General features: G+C 36.8%; 1 protein-coding gene and 1 long non-coding RNA gene across 2 annotated transcripts; both read right to left on the bottom strand.

Annotated features, from left to right (window-relative positions):
• Positions 1–498: 498 nt before the first annotated feature.
• Positions 499–20,266, bottom strand: TRA2B (transformer 2 beta homolog). The gene is made up of 9 exons (XM_079100629.1): positions 20,050–20,266; positions 9,314–9,447; positions 8,151–8,313; positions 6,070–6,258; positions 4,625–4,740; positions 3,590–3,673; positions 2,302–2,361; positions 1,541–1,614; positions 499–921 (listed from the first exon to the last, which is right to left on the bottom strand). The coding sequence occupies exons 1-9, from the start codon at positions 20,083–20,085 to the stop codon at positions 911–913; spliced, it is 867 nt and encodes a 288-aa protein (XP_078956755.1). The 5' UTR covers positions 20,086–20,266; the 3' UTR covers positions 499–910.
• On the bottom strand, positions 11,515–17,556 carry LOC306637816. Its single transcript, XR_013757282.1, has 2 exons — positions 15,336–17,556; positions 11,515–14,474 (listed from the first exon to the last, which is right to left on the bottom strand). It is a non-coding gene; the product is annotated as an uncharacterized lncRNA (long non-coding RNA).
• Positions 20,267–20,634: the final 368 nt, after the last annotated feature.

The following is a 20,634-nucleotide window of genomic DNA, read 5'->3' as shown; positions in this document are numbered from 1 at the left end:
GTAAGCAAAGGACCTGAAAATAATATTTAAAAAATGAACAGGCAAAGTCTTCAGTTTATCCATGACACAGGTGTAGTGTTCCCTTCTCTTATCCCACACTCCGAAGCACCCAGTTTTTTCATAAAGTCTAAAAACTAGAACAAGAGTACATTTGTGGTGGAATGTATTGTCACTTGCTGATAACTAGTTGAAATACCATTATCCCCTTAAAACAGCTTTAAGAAACAGCCTTAAGGGATACAATGTGTAACTCTTCTTATTCTCTGCTGTGATACAGATTACAAAAAGGCTGACAAATCCACATTGATAAGCATTAAGCATTTGCTTTCTTGAAAGATTTTTAGTTCTAATACTAGCAGTACAGAGTTACAGAGCATATTTTTTAACATTTAGTTGCAGGTATATTAAATATGGTTTATGTTTCATGGATTGAAGGAAAATGGGCAGTTTTGTCTTAAAATTTACTACTGACAAATTCAAATAGTTTTAAGCATTGGATATGTTAGAAAGAAAAGTAAAAATCAAATTGTTTATTGTTGCTTTTTGCCATTTGGTAGCATTTTACACACAGGCTTCTATCTTCAGAATACCCTGGATTCAGTAGAAAAACCTTTTAAATGAAGTTTTATACAATAGAAACTTCTCAGCAGTCAAAATTTAGACTGTAAAAAAATACATGCAAAACATACTTTTCTGAAAACACTTAACTTTGAACAAAGCACCGAACTACACAAATGCAGAATGAAAACAGCATTTCAACTCCACCAAAAGTAGTCATCATAAAAGGTGTAAAAGTCACCTAACTTCACTAGGCACTGTTCACTTTTTAAACATGAGACAATAAAAAATATTGTCCACAAACAATATCCCAGCTCAATGGCAGGTTTCAGAAAGTCTTCAACTTCATGCTTTAATAGCGACCTGGGGGAAAAAAAAAGAATAAACGTGCTTTAGTGCTAAGGGAACCATATATCACATTTATTTGAATGCTAAAGAACTTAATATTATTAAGACCATTCTACCATTAGGAAATTTCTGTGCCAGATTCCCTCTGTTACAGAGACTCAAACACAAGTAAGAACACTAGAAATGAGATAACCAACGTTAAGTACTAAATCTGAGCAATAAGAGTTTAAAAGACCCAAATGGGAGGGAGGGGTTAAGTGTTGGGAAGTGATACTGGCCAAATTATATGGTCATACTACATACATGTATGAATATGTAACAATAAATCCCATCATTATGCACAACTATAATGTCACAATAAAAAATGTAGTAAGAAAAAAAGTACAGATAAACACACAAAAACAGGACCCAATTTCAGTTGTCCAAAATTTGTAATAACTCCCCAAAACAGAGAAACTGCAATGGTTACAGATTATACCTGGATCAACCCGTTATTTGAAAAAAAGAAAAGAAAAAAAAAAAAAAAAAAAAAAAAAACAAAAAAAAAAACTCACTTACCTAGCTGCAGGTACCAAGTCAGAACAAGTCATAATAATACAACATATAAGCAAAATCATAAAGATTAAAAACTTACGAGGTGAGTAGGATCGTGATCTGGATCGTGACCTGTATCCTCCACGACTGTAGTAAGGAGAAGGTGACCGCCTTCTGTAAACAAATGTCAAGGTTGTCTAAATCTCTACAAATTACAATTATATGACCAAAAATATATATAATCTTTTATCATTTCCCCAAACCAGAAAGGCCTAATGAACCTTTACATTTTTTCATTAGTTAGGCTTCAAGGACCAAATCTTCATAATAAAGAAGCACCATACATTGGGCCCCAGTGTACCAAATAAGCACCCTCTGAAAACTATCATCAGGTCAATACTCCTTGCTACATCCCATCAAAATTAACAATCTGCTTAATTTTGAAGTATAATGTTAAAAAAATTCCTTACTGTAAATTCCAACCACTCTTATGCAATAATGCCCTAAACAAAATTTACCAGTTCTTCAAGTAGATTATTTTGTGTATTCAATTAAAAACAAAAAACAAAACAAAAAAAACAAACCTAAGAAAAATTAAAGTACAAGAACATGGCAATCAGAAGCAAATGACAAAGTGTGCATCAACATCCATGACTTTAATTGCTGCCTCATTGTAATTCATAAAATGGTACTGTCAATTACTTATTACAAGTCAAATTAATTGTTATAAATACTTTTAGTTTTAAGATTATTTTAATGGACTAATTTTGTGATGCCACTAGTTAAAACTACTAAAGTATCACTAAGCAAACATCTTTGTTTTCTACTGTTGTCCATATTTTAAATTCTCTCCTGCCATACCTGTAAATTTGATCCCTGTCTTGAGCAGCTCTCCACCCACCTCCTCCTCCACCTCCTCCTCTGTGAAGAAAGAAAAGCAACATTAAGCTTTGTTAAGATAAAATTTAAAACTCCAAACCAAGTGTGGTGGTGCATACCTAAAATCCCAGTGATACAGGAGGCCAAGTCAGGAGGATTACAAGTTTGAAGCCAGCCCCGGCAATTTAAGAGGGCCTTCTCTCAAAAAATAAAAAAGGGCTGGGATGTAGCTCAGCAATCCCCAGTACACCTCCAAATCATACACTCCTCCCCCAAAACCTCTTATGAACCATGAATTAAAATAGTTTTTTTTGGGGAAACTGAACCCAGAGGTACTCAACCAATGTGAGCTATAGTCTTAGTCCTTTTTACTTTTTGAGACAGGTTCGTGCTAAGTTGTCCTGGTTGGTCTTAACCTTGCAATTCTGCCTCAGCCTTCTGAGTCACGGGGAATGCACGTGTTTGGCACTGTGCGCACTGAATACTGGTTTGGGGCGATAAATGGTCAATTTTGCCATCTTATTAAGAAAAAGGCACAGAGCTCTCTCTGGTGGTCAAAATGAGAATCATCAGAACGGGATTTCCAAGTAAAATATTGAGCAAATTAAAAATGAAGACCATACCTTAGCCTACAAAAATAAATACCTTAAGGGCTACTTAATATATTTCTTACTTAGAAAGATGAGTTTGGGTGTGTGTGGGTTAAATGCTTGACAATGTCCAAAGCATATTTATAGACTCACTCCTATAGATACACCATACCACACGTTTCAAGGTTAACTGCTGCAGTCAATGTTTAATCACACAAATTTACATTTTTACTTGGCAACTTCTAAACTACCCGACCACTGCCAAAATGTAGATGCGTCAACTTTTTAATTTAAAATTTCTAGTATTAATAACTTGCCACTTCCACTAAGTTAATGTCTTTTAAGGGAATTCAGCTTATTCATATTCAGTGTTTAAAAACAAAGTTCATCTACTTATTAACATGCAACTTTTGTTAAAGTTCCCCTTTTTTAGAGTAATTATTCAACAAAAATGCAAACGCAGATACCAAATGAAAGACAAGCCTAAAATTTTATTTAAACTTGAGTTTTTCTTTTTGGCACTGAGATCAAACCCAAGGCCTTTGGCATGCTAGTACTCTACCCCCGAGGTACATCCCCAGCAGTAAAGTTATTACTAAAAACTAATAAAGCTTTGTGTTGCTTGAAATTGCACCTTACAATTGAGACTCAGAAAGGCAGTAGCCTTCCATATAACAAACCTGTATGATCTGCTATAGTAGTCCCGATCATCATAGCCTCGATCATATCCTCTGTCATAATAATCCCGACGGCGTGAGCTGCCACTGTGAATAATAATACATCTTTTTAAAAATTCAAGTAGTCTTATCTTCCAAGGTAGGGCTTTTGTTATTAAAAATCAGTTCCATATACAGCAACAGCAGAACACTATGCAGCGTTCTATGTTTTAGGATTTAGGATACTCCTAAAACCCAAATTCTATGGACATGACTGGACCTTCTTCTCTTTTACAAAAACGGTGATATCTACTATAGGCCTTTTCTGATACAATTGGAAGTGAATTATATTATAATCCTCACCAATACCTAACATTCCCTTTTCTTGTCCCTTTTAACAGCATTTCATTTTTTTTGGTTAAGGAGGCTCACAGGTCCTATGTTGACTTTTATGTTAAGTCAATCAATTCACTATTTCACATATTTCTAAGAGAAAGGAAAAATCTTATTTTTCAGAGTAGGCAAAGGTTTAGCTGATCAAGAGAACATGGCAACTATGGAACATAGTTATAATTCTCTACTATATTGGAAACATTACGTTTAAATTTAAATTAATTCAATTCAGTTTTCTGTCAATATTAAACATACTTGGGGAGTCATGACAAAGGATAGAAGTATTAGTTCATACTTCAGTGCAGTAACTATATTCCACCACAAGTCAAATAAAAATCCAAATAATGAAGGCACTCATTTGCCAATACACACTCTAAAACCCATTCACTCTATTCTGCATACAACACTTTAAAAACACACAACATAAACTTGACTTTTATCTATAATGGTTTGATTCGTATTATAGGAAATGATTTAAAGATGTCAAGCCAAATTTGTGACACAATGTTTCCCTCATATTCCCTCCATCTAGTTTTAGCAAGTTAAGATAGGAAAAATTATTCATAAAATCACAGTATGAGATGAAGTGACACCTACATACAAGTGTTTTGGGGAGGAAGTGAACCAACTTCACTGTCCACACTTTTATCTTGAAAGTAAACTTACTAGGTTGGTCTCCCCATGTAAATTCCTGGTGTTGGAGTATGTGGTCTTTTCGTTATAGAGAAATCAACTCTAATTCTGCGTCCATCAAGCTCCATTCCATTGGCACGTTCTTTAGCCTTCAAAAGATAAATTGGTATATGTGTCTTAGACAAAAAAATTATCCTATGGCTTTAAGTAGTAACCAACTGGACATTTTCAGTTAGCTGCATCAAATATTTAATATAGGTCAGAGTATGAGGTCTTAAGTGGCTAGGAACAAAAAAAATTAACAAGCAAAAACGTGAAATCCAAATAATGTTCATAAATTATGACTGAACGGAGTCCCACTCTATCCTTGACATATGGCTGCTTTTGGGCACAAGAACAGAACTGAGTAATTGTGATTTGAAATCCTATGATTTTGGAGTTCTGCTGTATTTACTATTTAATCCTAAAATATTTTGTCAAGTTCTGCTCTGGAGAGACAAAAGCAGGGATGAAGAGATCAAGAAAGTTTGAATCACATATCCTCCTCCTAACCAGAATGCATACCAACTGAAACATCATGCATTTAAAACCCAAAACACCCCATTTCAAAGTCTTGGAAGTTTGATAATGAGGGAACAGCCTTTAACCTAAACAGAATTTAAGTTTATCTATGTTCCAATGTTACTTTATCTTTTAGCATGGATGTTCAAGCCAGTGTTTACATAGCTGTACCAAGTGAATTAGAAAATCCAGAAGCATATACTGCTAGTGAGCTTAGGCCAAATTCTGTACCCTTTGGCATCTTAATTTTTCCTAAAATGAGCTCGGCTAGCATATCAAAAGATCCCTTCAAATCTTAGAATTCCAAAGCCATTCCGATATCACAGTTAGTGGTAATCTAACTTTTTAAAAGTTCTTACTTTAGTGGATAAAGTAACATCTTTTTTAAAAATTAGTTTATGGTTCTCAAAAAGTAGCATAATTTTCATTAGAACTACTGGATAATTATTTTACTCAGAGCCTAATTCCTAATCTCATTAACCAGTGGGTTTGTATTGTTTTTCCTCGTTACTTCCCTTGAAGATATCAAATCTACCATCCCTCTTGTCTGAAGTCTGAAGCGTAAAAGCCGTGTCTGAATTTCTTAAAACTCTCACATATGAAAATTTCCACTATATTCCACCACAAGTCAAATAAAAATCCAAATAATGAAGGCACTCATTTGCCAATACACACTCTAAAAACAAACAACAGCACAGCTGTTCTACCAAGTTTTGTAACTATCACTTCAGGTTATTTTCCACCCTAGAAAACAGATCAATGTAAAGTAAAACCTGATACTCTAAACACAAAATCAGTGCTATTCCTATGTTTTAGTTATACATGCCATAACAGCAATACATATTTTACAGAAATAACAGTGACACATTGCAATTTATCTTAATCATGTTTCCAGAAAAAGGTAAATGTTTACTTACTTCCTTGGCATCATCTACATTTTCAAAATATACAAAGGCAAATCCTCTTGATCGCCTAGACTGCTGGTCATATACAATAGACACATCAGCAATGGGGCCATATTTAGAGAACACTTCTCTCAGATCTCTTTCTGTGGTATATAAGCTCAACCCAAACACTCCAAGACAACAATTGGGGTCAGGATTTGCCTAGAAATAGAAAAATGGTTTTTAAACTTTGAAAACTTGTCAAATAGAAGTTAAAAGAGAAACAAGTAAAGGAATCCATACAATATACAACTGGATCAAATACTACAAAGCATTATAGCAATCACTCCCAAGTATTTTAAAGATGGGCATAAAAGACCACAAAAGAAGTGAAGGAAAGAGACTCATACTGGTGAAAAGAAAACTTTGCATGTTTTGGAGATTACAGGGCAATCTGGTTGAGGGAAAATTATCTTATGAAAAACCTGCACATTCAGCTGGGCACAGTGGCACATGCCTGTTATCCCAACAACTTGGAAGACTTGAGCAAAGAGGATTACAAATCTTAAGTTAGCATTAGAACTTGTTGAGACCCCGTCTCAAAAGATCCCCCTGGCAAAGGGGGAGGTGGGGAGAGACCAGGGCTGTAACTTGGTGGTAATGCAACCCTGGATTTAATTCTCAATAACAAAAAACAAGCAAGCAAACATTTGGGCATTCGTAAGAAACACACACACCCAACCCTACAGTCATCCCCTGGTCTATAGGCATTATTTCTAGTGAGCCCCAGACACTAAAGGGTGGATGTTCAAGTTTCTTGCTTATACTGTTTCTATGTACATAAACTATGTTCATTTTCTTGTATACTTTAAATCATCACTAGAAGGGCTGGGGGTATGACTTGGTGTCTGTAGTGTATATGCTTATTAGCATGCACTAGGCCCCTGGGCTCAATTCCCAGCACCAAAAACAGTATTTAAAAAAAAAAAAAAACCACATTTCTTCCATTGCCTATAATGTAAATTGCCATTTACTATAATGTAAATGTTATAGATGAAAAGTGGCACTTAAAAATACATCAATACATGTAAAGATGGATGAGATTTTAATAGTTCAAGATAGCAATAGAGGGCATCACAGGATGATGAAAAAAGAGTAGTCAGGTGTCTTGCATCTGCAGGTTAAAAAATTGCACCTGTACAGAACAGACTTTTCTATTATTATCATCCCTTAAATAGTTATGTACCTATGATAAAATTCAACTTACAAAATAGGCACAGTAACAGTAATTATGTGAATGTGATCTTGTTTGCTCTCTCAGATGGCTTAAGTGACTAATGGATGGGGGTAGCATATAGTGTGAATATGCTGCAAAGAGATGACTCATGCCTTGCCCAGGACAGCACATAATCTCATCATGCTACTAGTAATGGAGTGGAAAATTGAAATTCATGAATTTATATCCAGAACATTTTCCATTTAGTATTTTCTGGATTTCAATGATTAGCAAATAAATGGAATTCAAGAGGATGTGTACCATTTTAACGTGTATTAAGCAGTTTGCACTGATACAACAAAAAGAACATTAACTTTCCAGTTTCCACAATGAAGTTACCTGAAGGTTTCATTTTTATATATACACTAACAAATTACTAGGGATATTACATTCCATTTGAGGAAAAAAACGAAAAAAAACCCCAAACCTCCTTATACCCAAAATATATTAAAATTAAATGGGAAAACTTAGGAGACTGCCTTTAAAATTTATAAAAATCCCCCAGAATTATGAGTAAGGCCAGTATGGAGCTATATGTTATACTGCTAAAAGCTCCACTGTCAAAATTGAGGTTTTTTGGTGGTAGGATAGGGTATCAGGGACTGAACCCAGAAATGCTTTATCTGAATACATTTCTAATTCTTTTTTACAGGACCTCACTAAGTTGCCAATGTTGGCCTTCAACTTGGGGCCTCAGTCTCCCAAGCCACTGGGATTATGATTACAGGCATGTGTCACCAGGCCAGCTATAAAAATCAGTCCCAGCAGGGTTGGGGGATTATGAGGACATGGGAGCAGATTTAGGCAGTGCACTGCTTTAAGAAGTTTCTCATCTTACCCGATTGCCAACATGGCGCCTTCGAGTAGACATGGGAGAATGACTGTGGCTGTGCCGTCTGCGATAATCTCGACTGTAAGACCTGCTACGGGAACGTCTATGGGAGCGGGAACGGGAGCGGGACCTTGTATAATGCCTCCGAGAACTTCTTCTGGATCTAGACCTGTTAAGACAAAGGCTTAAAGGTTATGAGAGATAACTGAAATAGATATGCCTTTCAATGCTTTTATTACAAGAAGCTAGAGTTAAATTCCCAAAGAGGGATACAACCTAAGATATGTTAACACAATCATCAATTTAAGCAGAGTCCATTTTTTCCCATCTTTACTCATTTCAACTGTTAGAAGTGTTGTCAAAACCACAAGCTCTCCCCAACATTTCTTCAAATTAACAAAAAGGGAAATCAAAATTTATATACTTATCTTTTGAAAATCAAGGAATACAACACTTTACTAGCTTGGTTGATATGCCCATCTTTCCTTTTTAATAGCACTATTCATTTAACATAAATATTTGTCTCCCACTATTCATCTAACATAAAATCACCACCACAGGCAGTTCTTTCATCAGTTTATTTTTTAAAAAGATCAACAAGTGGCTCTTGACTAGCATAACCATATGAACCAGGACACCTCTTGAGAGAAGAGGTGCTACTAATTATACCTGAAGAGGCATTAATCAACTGGGATTGTCCTAGGCAAAGCAGGATGCACATTCCTCTTTTAAAGCAAAACAAAATGAACAAAAAACCCACTGTGGTAAGTTGTTTAATCCACACTGGACTATAACTATTTAAAAGAACTGCAGTTACCGAAAAGTAACGTTTTATTATTTGCCATACTGAACAGTTTACTTAAAGTGAATGAATCCTCACAACTCCAAAAATCTGATACTAACTTGCCTTTTATAGATAAGAAGCTAAAGTTGAAAAGGTTAAGTAATCTGCCCAAGCCAGCAAAAATAGAGGTAAGATTTGAACTCTGACTCCAAAAGCCCAGGCTCTTAACCACTTATGTCTCTCTCCCACAACTTTGGTTAATTTCTAGTTCCAATATTAAATAGACCAACAAAAGATCTAATCCTCTCTATCTTCCTAGTTTACAAAACACACACCAATTTCAGAGCTAAGAGAAACAAGAAAATCTCAAGACAGTCTTTCTTACCTAGATTCAGATCTGGACCTGGACTTTGATCTGGAACGCCTGGAATCTTCCTTGGAGCGAGACCTTGCAGGGGTATGCCTTGCAGATTTCCCCGATCCGTGAGCACTTCCACTTCTGGAAGCAGAACGGGATTCCTACACGTAGATGTCAAAAGTTTAATTTGTATACTTTCTAGGCAACTTCAAAAACAAACAAGCTGCTGTGAGTAAATGGTGAGGGAGAGCAATCCTCTTCCAAAGATAAGAAAACATAGGTAAGGGCAGGAATTGCGTATACCTGGTATAATAGTTTCATTCCTCCAACTGATATAAATCAATTAACTTGTCCTTTCTTCCACCTTTCCGGAGCAGGGATAAGAGTTACCTCATCCCACTCCCTGAAGAAAGGGTGCCAAAGTCAAATGGTTAAGGGAACTGTCCAAGGATTATATTTTGGGAATGTTACTCCAGAAAGACCAGGGTGAGAAAGAATCTTATTACCTACGAAGCCTACATTTTATAACTGTTTCAGTTATGTTACAATCGATTAAAAAAAAACCTACAAAATTTGTAAAACTTACTTTTAGAATGCTTTTGATTTTATTCATAAGACCTCAAAATTTCAAGAGTTCTATTTATTGTCGAATGAGGAAAGAGACAAGGACAATGATTCATTTAAGACCTAAAGGCAGAAACCTAGTGGAAAGCAAGGACCAGATATACAAACATTAAATTCTGTAAGACACCAGGTTCATCTAACCATGGTGGGAGGCTCCTAAGAAACTCAAAGCAATCAGATGAACTCTTTCTGAAGATCCAGATTACTCAATTACATGTAAATGGCACAGGGTAAACTTACAGGGAACTAAAGAATAAGTAAACTAGAAATGTTATGTAAAACATACATTAAAACCAGGACAGATTAAATCAGCAGTTCCTAATCTAGGGTCCAGGAAGAAAGGAGATGAGGAACAGTATGCAAAAATCTGAGTCTAGGTAAACCCTGTGTACTCACAGCTTTCTCAATCAAACTTCAAGTGGCTGGCACAAAAAAGATCTCAAAACTAACCAGCAAAGGATAATGTATAAACAGGATAATTAATGAGTTATCAATATGTCAATCAGCAGAAGAGGCACATGTAATATAGTAAGTAAGGTAATTAGGGAAAAGATGCCAATGTACTAAGAAGATAAAAGACTTCAAGTCTTTGATAACTAAGCTCTCACCAAGCAAGACAGTCTTTATTGTAGGTTTTCCAACTTAAGACATAAAATCCAATGAAACTACCCAAGACACAGAAGAAATGGTCAGGTTGAAAAATGAAGCAATATTACAGTACTGAGTCACCATAGGGTATGAATCAGTGCTAAACTTACAAATAAGTTATCACAAGAGATCTCCCTCTGCCAAAATTCACAATATTCTGGCATCCTTGGAAGGCTACAATTACAGTCTAAAACCTTTTAGAATACAAACTGATTTACAGGATAATGGATAAAATTTAGAAGATTCTTTCTATCATACTCAAGGTGGGGGGAAATGTACATCGCACGAAACAGGCCAAATCAAGTTGCGAAGTTCAAAAACAGGAAAGAAAAAAGTCTAACAGCCAAGAAAATGAGTTCGGGTCTCTAGACCACAAACAACTCTTAGAAAATTTCAAAACACTTCAAAGTCATTATAAAACAAAGTGTGCTGTGACATGAAATGCAATAGCCTTTCCTGTCTAACCAATCCTCTTCAATGAGTGACCGCAAAGAAAGAAAAAGCAACCTTATTGAGAAATATAGTTACCTACAATGGAAGGAAAGAAATGGTTAAAAGATGTATTGCTGCACTGGGGATCTCAACTTACAAGCCCTTGAATTTCTCTATTCAATGTTCCAACACACATTTAGAAAGACACCTCTATTCCTAAACAACAAAGGTCTCAAAAACATGAGAGCAACTTTTACTATCTCCACTACAAGCAAAAGCGAATCTAGAAGAGAAGACAAATGCGGAACAAGTTAGCTAAATGCTTTTATTCCAATGCTAGAAAGATAATTTCATGAAACAGTTGTAAGTTTTAACAGAAAAACAAATAGAACTTGCTCATGAAGAAGGACAGAATACCAATGCCTTACAGTTAACAGTGAAAAATCTCATTAGCTAAAACAAAATTTTAACCCTGGAACTTGAGTATAAAGGAAGAGCAGGTAGAGACAAGATTCTCTCTTATAAATCTCTTGCTTCAATCAACAAGCCTTATTCCAAGCTGAGATGCTTCTGTATGCTCACAAGCACTAGTCTAGGAAATAAGTCTTAATGAGGTTTACTCATGAAATCACAGCAGACCAGAGCCAGAGTATTTATAAAATCAGAGTTCACTCAGTCTCAGAATCTAACAGGCTATGCAAAATTCAAAGTAATAATTTCTTACCCAGAACAAGGAAAATACCCTGTCTACTCTTACCTGGTTTAACTCCTAAACATCACCTCCACTTTCTTTCCTGTCAAGGATTATTTTCTTAGAAAAATTAAACCCTTCTACTTATCTGGTTGGGAAAATATATGCAAGAAATTTAGTTTTGTTTAGAAGAAATGAGACCTAGAAGATCAGCCAAATCCAAAGCATTACAGCAAGTCCTAATACAAAGGCAAATCTAAAAAACCAGTTGGGGAAAAGGCCCTACACAATAAGATTACTTCAAATTCCACACCTAGGGCAGACAAAGTTATAGGTGTCAATACATTAAAAACCTACTAAAAGAACCACTAAAAACACCAGTGCCTTTAGCATTAATACAATAATGCCAAAAATTCCCTAAAAAATGCTCAGGGAATTCAGTTACTTACTGATTGGCTCTTAGTCATACATTAATATACAACCTACAAGGAACACATCAAGTTAAAAAAACAAACAAAAAACCCCAGCCTTCCAACAAATTATCTTGACATCTCCCTATTTTGAGAACAGCGATAATCTCAAATTTGAAAGAGATAAAAGCAGAAATAACCATCCAATTCCTACTTTATTTGAAAAAACTAGATGCAGTATATTAGAATCAGAACAATAGCTCATGAACAGAGGCAAACACTAAACCTTTTTTTAGTATTTTAAAAACAGAGCCCTAAACTGGAATCTATTGAATAGGTCTGGAGTTGGGAACCCAACCATTACTTAAAAGCAAAGTACACACTTGTATGATAATACATTGTCTTATTGACTACATTTCAGAAGTTAATACTCTATTTGATTTCCCCGCTTCCTGGGACCTTGTTTCTGCCAACCCCTAATGTTTATCAACACTCCTGATTAGCTTATTCTTCCCTATACTGCCTGTCCCAGGACAAAGGCCTGTGACTTCCCCTTATCTCTCCAATGGCCCAGGGAAGAGTCACCCTAATACCCAAAGATTTGGCCAAGAAGGAACAGATGAGACGATCCACCAGCATTATTTTTATCAGCATCAACATTTTTACCTTAAGTCTTTTCAGCTTGGGCCATTCAATTAAATTTCATATTGGTTCCTTTAGCTTATGGGGCTAAAAGGCCCTTTTCTCTTTTAGAGTCCACAAGGACCTTTCAGGTCTTGTGATAAAAAGAACCCAAGGGCTTGAATAAAAATATGCATGACTTTTATCTTAGTTATGTGCAATATTAGCATTTTTCATATTACACTGGTTTGTAGCAAGAAGTTTTACAAAGCAACAATTAAGGCAAAATGAATACAAAAACTCAAATGGGAATATTTTTCTTCTACTTACAAGGCACAAAAACATAAAAAGCACAAGCTTCACACTGTAATAACAGGCCCAAAGTATCAAAAAAATGGATCCTTTAAGAAAAGGTCATGTAAGTTACTTTCTCCAAGAGTTTTAAGACCTACACCTCTCAGAGCAAGTTGCTGCCTTCAGTTTACAAAAAAAGTGTAAGATGATACCCTTGGTGTTCTAAATTGGGTAGAAGACAACTGTTGGTTGGCTACCGATTATTTTGTTATGTGTACTTGTCCCATCCAACTGAGGGTAACAACATTACACCATCGTCTGACTCTCCTCAGCTAAAATGAAGCACAGAAAGAGAAAAGACAGAACTTTGGGATTGATTTTCTCAGGAAATGGTAGGAGTAGCAATCTCGAATAAAGCTATTTTAGAATCTTTAACATCATTATAATAGCTAAACATTGATATCAGAGAAAAGGGAACAAAGCACCTATTACATTTTGAATTAGCTATCCTATTTCACTTGTATGACCCACCTCTTCCAAGGCAAGGTACTGCATTTTAGCAGAAATCCTAGTCATTTGGCTGGAATAGGCATTAAACACAATTTGAAGAATCACTCCTATTTGGTACATATGCATCTGAACATTAGGTTGCAGCTTTCCACTAATGCCATTTGGGGAAAAACAAATGCTGTCATTCCAAATTTAACTACCCTGGTTCAATGCTTTGCTTGGATTTTGGGGGTTTGGTTCCAACCATCCTGGTGATATTCTTGAAAACTTCTAACAGAAAACATTATAATAATTATATATTATTTAGTACTAAAGGAGAAAGGTCAGTGCATTAAGAGTTGGGAGGATGGAGGACATACACCACCAGCAGTTCCAACTCAAGGTACTCACTCATTCATGTCCCAGAACAAGCTTAGTTAGATGAAAAATACAGGGGACAACAGGAGGCCAACTGTTACCCATGCTGGAGAGCTCATCACTACCTGGTATTTGACTACAAAGGGTTATTTTTAAAGGATTCCATTTCAATCATTTGACTAAGCAGTTAAAATTAGAATTACCTAATTTATACGTTTCCCTTGGAAGGCACTTCGTTACCCTGTATATATTTTCTTCTATTAAACAAATAATGCATGCATGTTTAGCAAAATATACAGGGACACATAAACAGACTAGTAATTACTTAGCGTAGTGCTTTCTGATTCCAGATTACTTCTTATCTTAACTTCATTTTTATTTCTTTTCTTCATTCTTCCGTTTCAAATTCTGACTTCTTTCATCTTCCCCACTTCACACAAATTGCTCAATATTCTACAAGTGGGACTTCTGGTCTGACAATTAGCATGCATTCTTTCTTTTATTTTTTCAAATTTCAGCTTCACTTATTCCTGAGCTTCAAATACTCATTTATAAAACTTGTCAAATGACGACTTCCGCATTTTCCTTCTTCAACATTAACCTTAATAGAAAAAGAACAGGATGAAGAATATTTTAAAACTCCAGGATAAAATCCAGTGCCAAAACTGAAACTAGAAAAAAAAAAAAAAAAATCCCTTGTCGTTTTGGATTAAAAAAAAAAAAAACCAAAAACTAGAATATCCAGCTCAAAAATCAGAAACTACAGTTTTCTGTTGTTTCTAGTATATGATAATCTCATTTGTCTACTCCAAATAGATTTATCATGCGTTAAGTTGAATGTGAAGTGCGCCACTGAACATTTACTGTTCATTTAACATTTTAAGAACTGTTAATTACATTTCACACTTCTTAAGATTGTATTCATCAATAGAAAATGTCAAGTGTCAAAAGCACATCTCTAGCCAAAAAGTGACACATTAATACAAAAGTGCAAGAAAGGAAAGCACGGACAATTCATTTGTACAATGATGACAAAGGCTCAGGGTTGAAGAGGTTTACAATATTGTGACTTGTCTAGATAGGATAAAGAAACGTATCTCGTGTCACACATTTTGTACTGTAAATTTTAAAGAGCAATGTTAGACAACGTCAGGGAATCTGACAATTTGAAACTACAGTGTTCAACCCACCCCTGGGGAAGCTGCTCTAGTTAAAATTTTATAGTATGAATGGTCTAATCATTAAATTTAGAACTAAAATCATAGACAAAAAAAAGGTCAACCAACTACTATAAGCCAGTAGCTATGAAGGAAAGCAGAGCAAACCTGAGTCCAACAGTGGTATTTCCAAATTTTTTTTTTTTTGCAATGTTTTCCCCTCAATGAACAAAGAATTGAAGTCTAGAAATCACCAAGGGCAAAATTCTACTGTAAGGTGGCATTATAGAAAAGTTATAGCTCACCTCCTCAAATGATGATTAAAAACACCCCATTTAGATTAGTATAAACAAAAACTAATACTGCCTTGCACAAAACATTTTGCATTATCATATAATCTTTTGTTTAATGTCAATCATTTCCTCTCCTATATTTTCCTTCTGGAAAAAAAATCTCTTAAAAGAAAGAAAAAAAATATATGAGTGAAGTCTTTACACCCATCTGGGTATAATGACAACCACGGCTATCCTGGGAAGTGTGGTGGTGTATTTTCTAAAAGAGTAAAAACAATTTCCAGTCTAGTTTTATAGTCAATTGTTTATTTAATCTGGGAAAAATTTAAATAGCTTTTTATTTAAGGGAATCATAGTAATTGGTTTTCTTTTAATGTCCATCACTAAAATGTAATGGGAAATGTTTGCTGGTAACACAAATGTAATCGTGGAATCAGAATGCCCAAGCAGGTTTCCTTAGGGCCTCCTAAAGGTTATGTACAGATACAGGGCTTAGGTGCTGAAGATACTGGAATAGAGGCCAAAGATCTAGATAACACAACTGTTAAGAATATGGGGACACCTGGCTCTTATTTCATTACACCTTGCCAATTCTCTGCCTTCGCCTATACTCTTTAAGAACCCATACTACATGACATGAACATTAGGCTTATTTCAACTCAGTTGCTAGTTGCTAAGTTCAAGTGGCCACTTTATAAAGCTCTCAAGGGCAACAATTAGGCTAATGTTATATACATATTTGGTTAAGAAACCCTACTTAGAAAATAAACTGTCCCAATCAGCAATACAATTTTTGTTACAAAGTTTCTAGGCTACAAACTGAAGTCCATTTAACATTACGCATGCACAAACTCAGCAAGCTGACAGGTTATGTTTTATATTTTAATAACTCTTGAAAGGGCAAGGGCAAAGAAAATCTAGGATCTTGCTTAAATAAAATAAAAATAAAAAGACTTGCCTTTATCTTTTAGAAAATCTTGCAAAAACAGCCAACCCTTAAATTTACATTCATTAAAGTACATTCAGTACAAGCAAATATAAGTATGCTCTTGTTTTCAAACCAATTTTATCTACCAAGCACAAAAATTTTAATGCAAAAGAGTCTCACCCAAGCTGCTATTATGTGACAATTTAGATTTGATAGAAGTAACAATCTGAAAATAATTAACCTCCAAAACCCAATTCAAAGCAAAGATTTTGGGGACTTTGAAGAATACTGTTTGCTACAGTGAACCTTTTTTTCTTACAAACTTAAACCAACAGAAAAGTGATAAAATCTAATTCTATATGACTTATACCCAAAATACTAACCTGGGTAAACACTTAAAATTTCTAAACATCGATCACCATACTTTGTAAGAAAATACAGTTATGTATAAGCTCTCGTCAACATTAACAAATAATTGCTAAGGCTCAAGAGTTATACACAACTGTAGCTCTCGTCTTGAACAAAATATGAACTATAAAAGCATTAATGTTTATCACTTAGGTTTGGGGTTTTAATAAAGAGGGGAAAGGCTGTATAGACAAAGCAAATACCATTAACCACTTCTCTCATCATTTTAATTCTTCACTTTTCACAAAGCCAGCAGTACTTACCTTATAAAATCACTTGTAATTTCAGTTTGAAAATTTCACCTTCTAGATCCAGACAATATTCACTCTATTAAAACATTCTTATTTAAACCAAGGAAAAGATTTCAACCTGGTTTCAAAAGACATCTATCCAGTCGTAAGATATAAAACAATGCAAACTATTTCCTCAATCTTTAGTTAAAGGAGTTTGGTGTGATGACTACAATTCTTTAGAAAGAGATGTTTCAGTTTTGAAAATTAGAGTTATGGCTTAAAAACAAGGAACATAAATATATTCTAAGATTAAGCAGAAAGAAAAACAAGAATTTGAAAAGCAATGTGATGGGACAGAATTTAAGATATTTATTTCTTCACAGAGTAAGTGGCTATATCTCAAATATGTCGTTTCTACAAAAATAGTTAATATTTCAGAGTATTTGCTGGGTCAAAACATTGGTGTGGTTTGACAAAAATTTAAAACACCCAGTCTACACAATAGGGTATTCTCCTTAGTTTCTGTATTCTTGAAAAAGAGGGAAGAATATTAAACCATGTCACTACCAAATGTGCAAACATCACACCCTAAACAATGTAACCAATACTGGGTTTTAACAATTTCCTTACATGTCTAAACTTACTACCAACTCTTTGTGTTCTTATACTCCCACAGATAAACAAAGGATACAGTATACACCGAAACAGTTCTAATTATAAATATATTCACCCATTAAATATTAGTGACCAAATTGAAAAAAATTTCTTCCTCACACCCAATCTTAGTCTGTTTAGGAAAGGAAGAGCTTCCGAAGTCTAAAAGGGAAGGGTAAGAAAACTGTTGGGCGTGGGGGTGACTGGATGAGACAAATAAGGGAGAAGATTCCAGCTGATTTGAAGAGATTGGTGTTATCTACATAGTTTAGAATTTTTAACACCCAAGACCAGAGAGCAATGAAAAAATGGGACAAATTTGTCAGGTTGCAGAGATTTATGCCAGGCATAGTCAAGATTATTACCTCAAACATGTTTTTCACTGCTTTCATTTCCAAAGGGAAGGGTAGTCAATCAGACTTGACCACTCTGCATCACATATATACATACACAGTGTGCCAGCTGGGGCTTGAACCATCTACTTTTATACCATGCCATTGAACTTTTTTTTTGCCAAGATAAGCTTGGCAAAACCAGATGTTTATTTCAGACGTTTTCCAATCATTTAAAGGTTCTAAGTGGAGAGCAAACACATGAAACAATGTGGAAGTATTTTCTAAATTTCAAAATTCAGAAAATCTCCAAAAGTCAAGGCTCTTTCTTTAAGAAATACCAATTAAACATGACTTTTTTTTCTCTCCTTCCTCAATTTATCAGATACTCATTCGGGATTGTGAGAAACACCACAAAGTGTTTCTTTCGATAAGAGAAATAGAACCGACCAGAAACTTTCAAATTAAGAGTGACAGTTTCAGCTGTCTCAAACTGACAGATTTCTTCCTTCAATTATTTCCTTCTTCATATGCTAGTTAATTTTTTGGACAATTTCCCACCTCAGGAGCATGCTATATTTGACTTCTATGTTTTCAACTGGGAACTCTCATCAGAAACAAGTCATTTGGTACTTCCTGAACAGTATAAAGTATCCAAATAACTTAAGACTTTTATGTATTCTGGTTGGGAGCAATTAGAGTCACACTGACAACTTGTGAACTCAAATCAAACTTTCTAGCCTAAGGAAGAGCTTAAAACAACAATAAACCCCACAACGCTCTGGTTGGGGAAAACATCAAAATCTAAAAACCTAATGCTCATATGTAAAGGCAAGGTCTGATTAGTTCTAACCATATTAATCAGATTTGGTTCCAAATTCACTGTCGTAACAGGAGCAGTTCCTTTCTAATACTACTTTCTACTGAACCGCCTAAGAAAGGTCTTTTTAATGTAAGTTTGCGAAGATGTTTAAATAGAATCTACTTGACAAATGGTATTCAGATCCTAAGGCAGCTTTATCAGAAAGAAAAAATCTAACAGATAACAAAATGTATTAAAAACAAAACAAAAACCAAACTCATATCCAACAAAAATCCCTGCTCAACTTATTCCTGATAACAGTCTCAAAATGATTTCTATGATGCCTTTTATTTCCTTTCTTTCAACAAGTTCTCCTTGACCTCCAAATGTTTTAGCAACCCCCCCCTTTTAACTGCTATATGATGCTTTCCGAATCTAACTCAGAGCCCCACAGCTAAGCTATGCTGTTCAAGCTCAGAAACCACCTTCTTCTCGCAACCCGTGAGGGCCTTCAACCCCCACCTCCAGGCGGCGTAAACAAAGAGTACCGACACGTCGTGGCTCTCGGTACCGGAACGTCTCAAAACAAAGGAAACGGCGCCATAAATTGTTGCCCGCCAATTTCTCCTTCACAGTACCATGGAAAAAATGTCTCCATAAAACAATCTTGGCGAGCTTCAGGTTCAGTTTACTGGGGCGCTGACGGTGATCTTTGCCCGGAAGGCCCTTTCGGAACAGGAGCGACGTTCCGCTTAGGCCAAACACAAAGCCCGCACGCCATCCTCTCAAACTAACGGGCCCACCATTTACGTCAAGTAGTTTTCAGCTTAACGAGGCCAAGTACATCCTTTCCGGGACCATAAAAAAGGCCTCCGCTAACCGAAACAGCGGGTCAAAGACCTGCAAAACGCCTCCCCGCGCCCCACGCGGCTTTGCGAGGCGCGGCCCGCAGCAGGCAGTGCCCGCGTCGGCGCGCCGCTCCTCCGCCATTTTGTGCCTCTGGCTGCGCGCCCAGACCGCCAGCCCAAGATGGCTGCGGCGAGGCTTCGCAGGGAGCAACGGCGAAATAGGATATCGCTCCCCTCCCCCAACACCGAGGGGACGCAGCGGCCATTTTTAATCTCTACCCCCCTCCGTATAACGGAAAAAAACGGCCGTCTGGGGAACGAAGCCGCATAACCCGCTGGCGGCCTCCTTCTCGACCAAAGACACGTATCTACAAAGGCCTTTTAAACGTTGTCACCTATCCCTCCTGGCTTCAGGCTTCGGGGCCTAACACGCCTCCGACTCCGGGCCGAGGCCGATGGGCCTAGAAAGAGATACAAGAAGCTGGGACTACACAGCCACCCCCTACACCACCTATACGTACCCGCTCGCCGTAGTTCTGCTCGCCGCTGTCGCTCATGACTCCTGGCTGACGTCGCTGCTCGCTGGGCTTCAATCGAAGCTTCCAACCTCTTGCACCTTCTCTCTAGAGGCTCCGCCGCAGCCTCGCAGGACGCACGGGTTACCGAGCCGCTCAGAGCCGAAACGCTCCGCACCACCTCCGCACGGGCTCTAGCTCTGCCGGACGTGACGCGGCGCTCCTTAATCCGGCTCCTCCCCCTCCAGAACGCGCGCTTTCTCAGCCCCGCCCCTCCCCGCCAGGCCCTTACGCCTCAGCGGTGGCGCGTTCGGAACAGGACGTGACGTCAGCCCCGCCCTCTCGCGCTGCCCCACCCCTATCTCCTGGCCTCTGGGAGGCGGGAAAGTGATTGTGTCCGGAGGATTCAGAGATTATAGCCTCGGGACACAGTGATGTCACCGATCAGGCTTGAATCGCTTCAGAAACTCACCAAGGAGACTGTCGAAGGTGGGAGGAGGGAGGGAGGGGATGGTCTCCATTTACCCCGCCCTTCTTCCCTTTCTTCCGCCTCGTTTTGTTTTCCTTTCATTGAAAGAGGTGAATGGCGAT

Source organism: Sciurus vulgaris, assembly GCF_902686455.1.
Source record: "Sciurus vulgaris genome assembly, chromosome: 10".
Lineage (NCBI taxonomy): Eukaryota > Metazoa > Chordata > Mammalia > Rodentia > Sciuridae > Sciurus > Sciurus vulgaris.
Note: the sequence above shows the minus strand (reverse complement) of the source record. Positions and strands in the feature narration are given on the sequence as shown.

Coding starts and splice junctions, on each gene's coding strand:
- TRA2B (XM_079100629.1), bottom strand. CDS start 20,085: ATGAGCGACAGCGGCGAGCAGAACTACGGCGAGCGG. Junction 4,741..6,069: donor ATGTAGATGATGCCAAGGAA/GTAAGTAAACAT, acceptor TATCTTTTGAAG/GCTAAAGAACGTGCCAATGG. Junction 1,615..2,301: donor GACAGGGATCAAATTTACAG/GTATGGCAGGAG, acceptor ATTTGTTTACAG/AAGGCGGTCACCTTCTCCTT.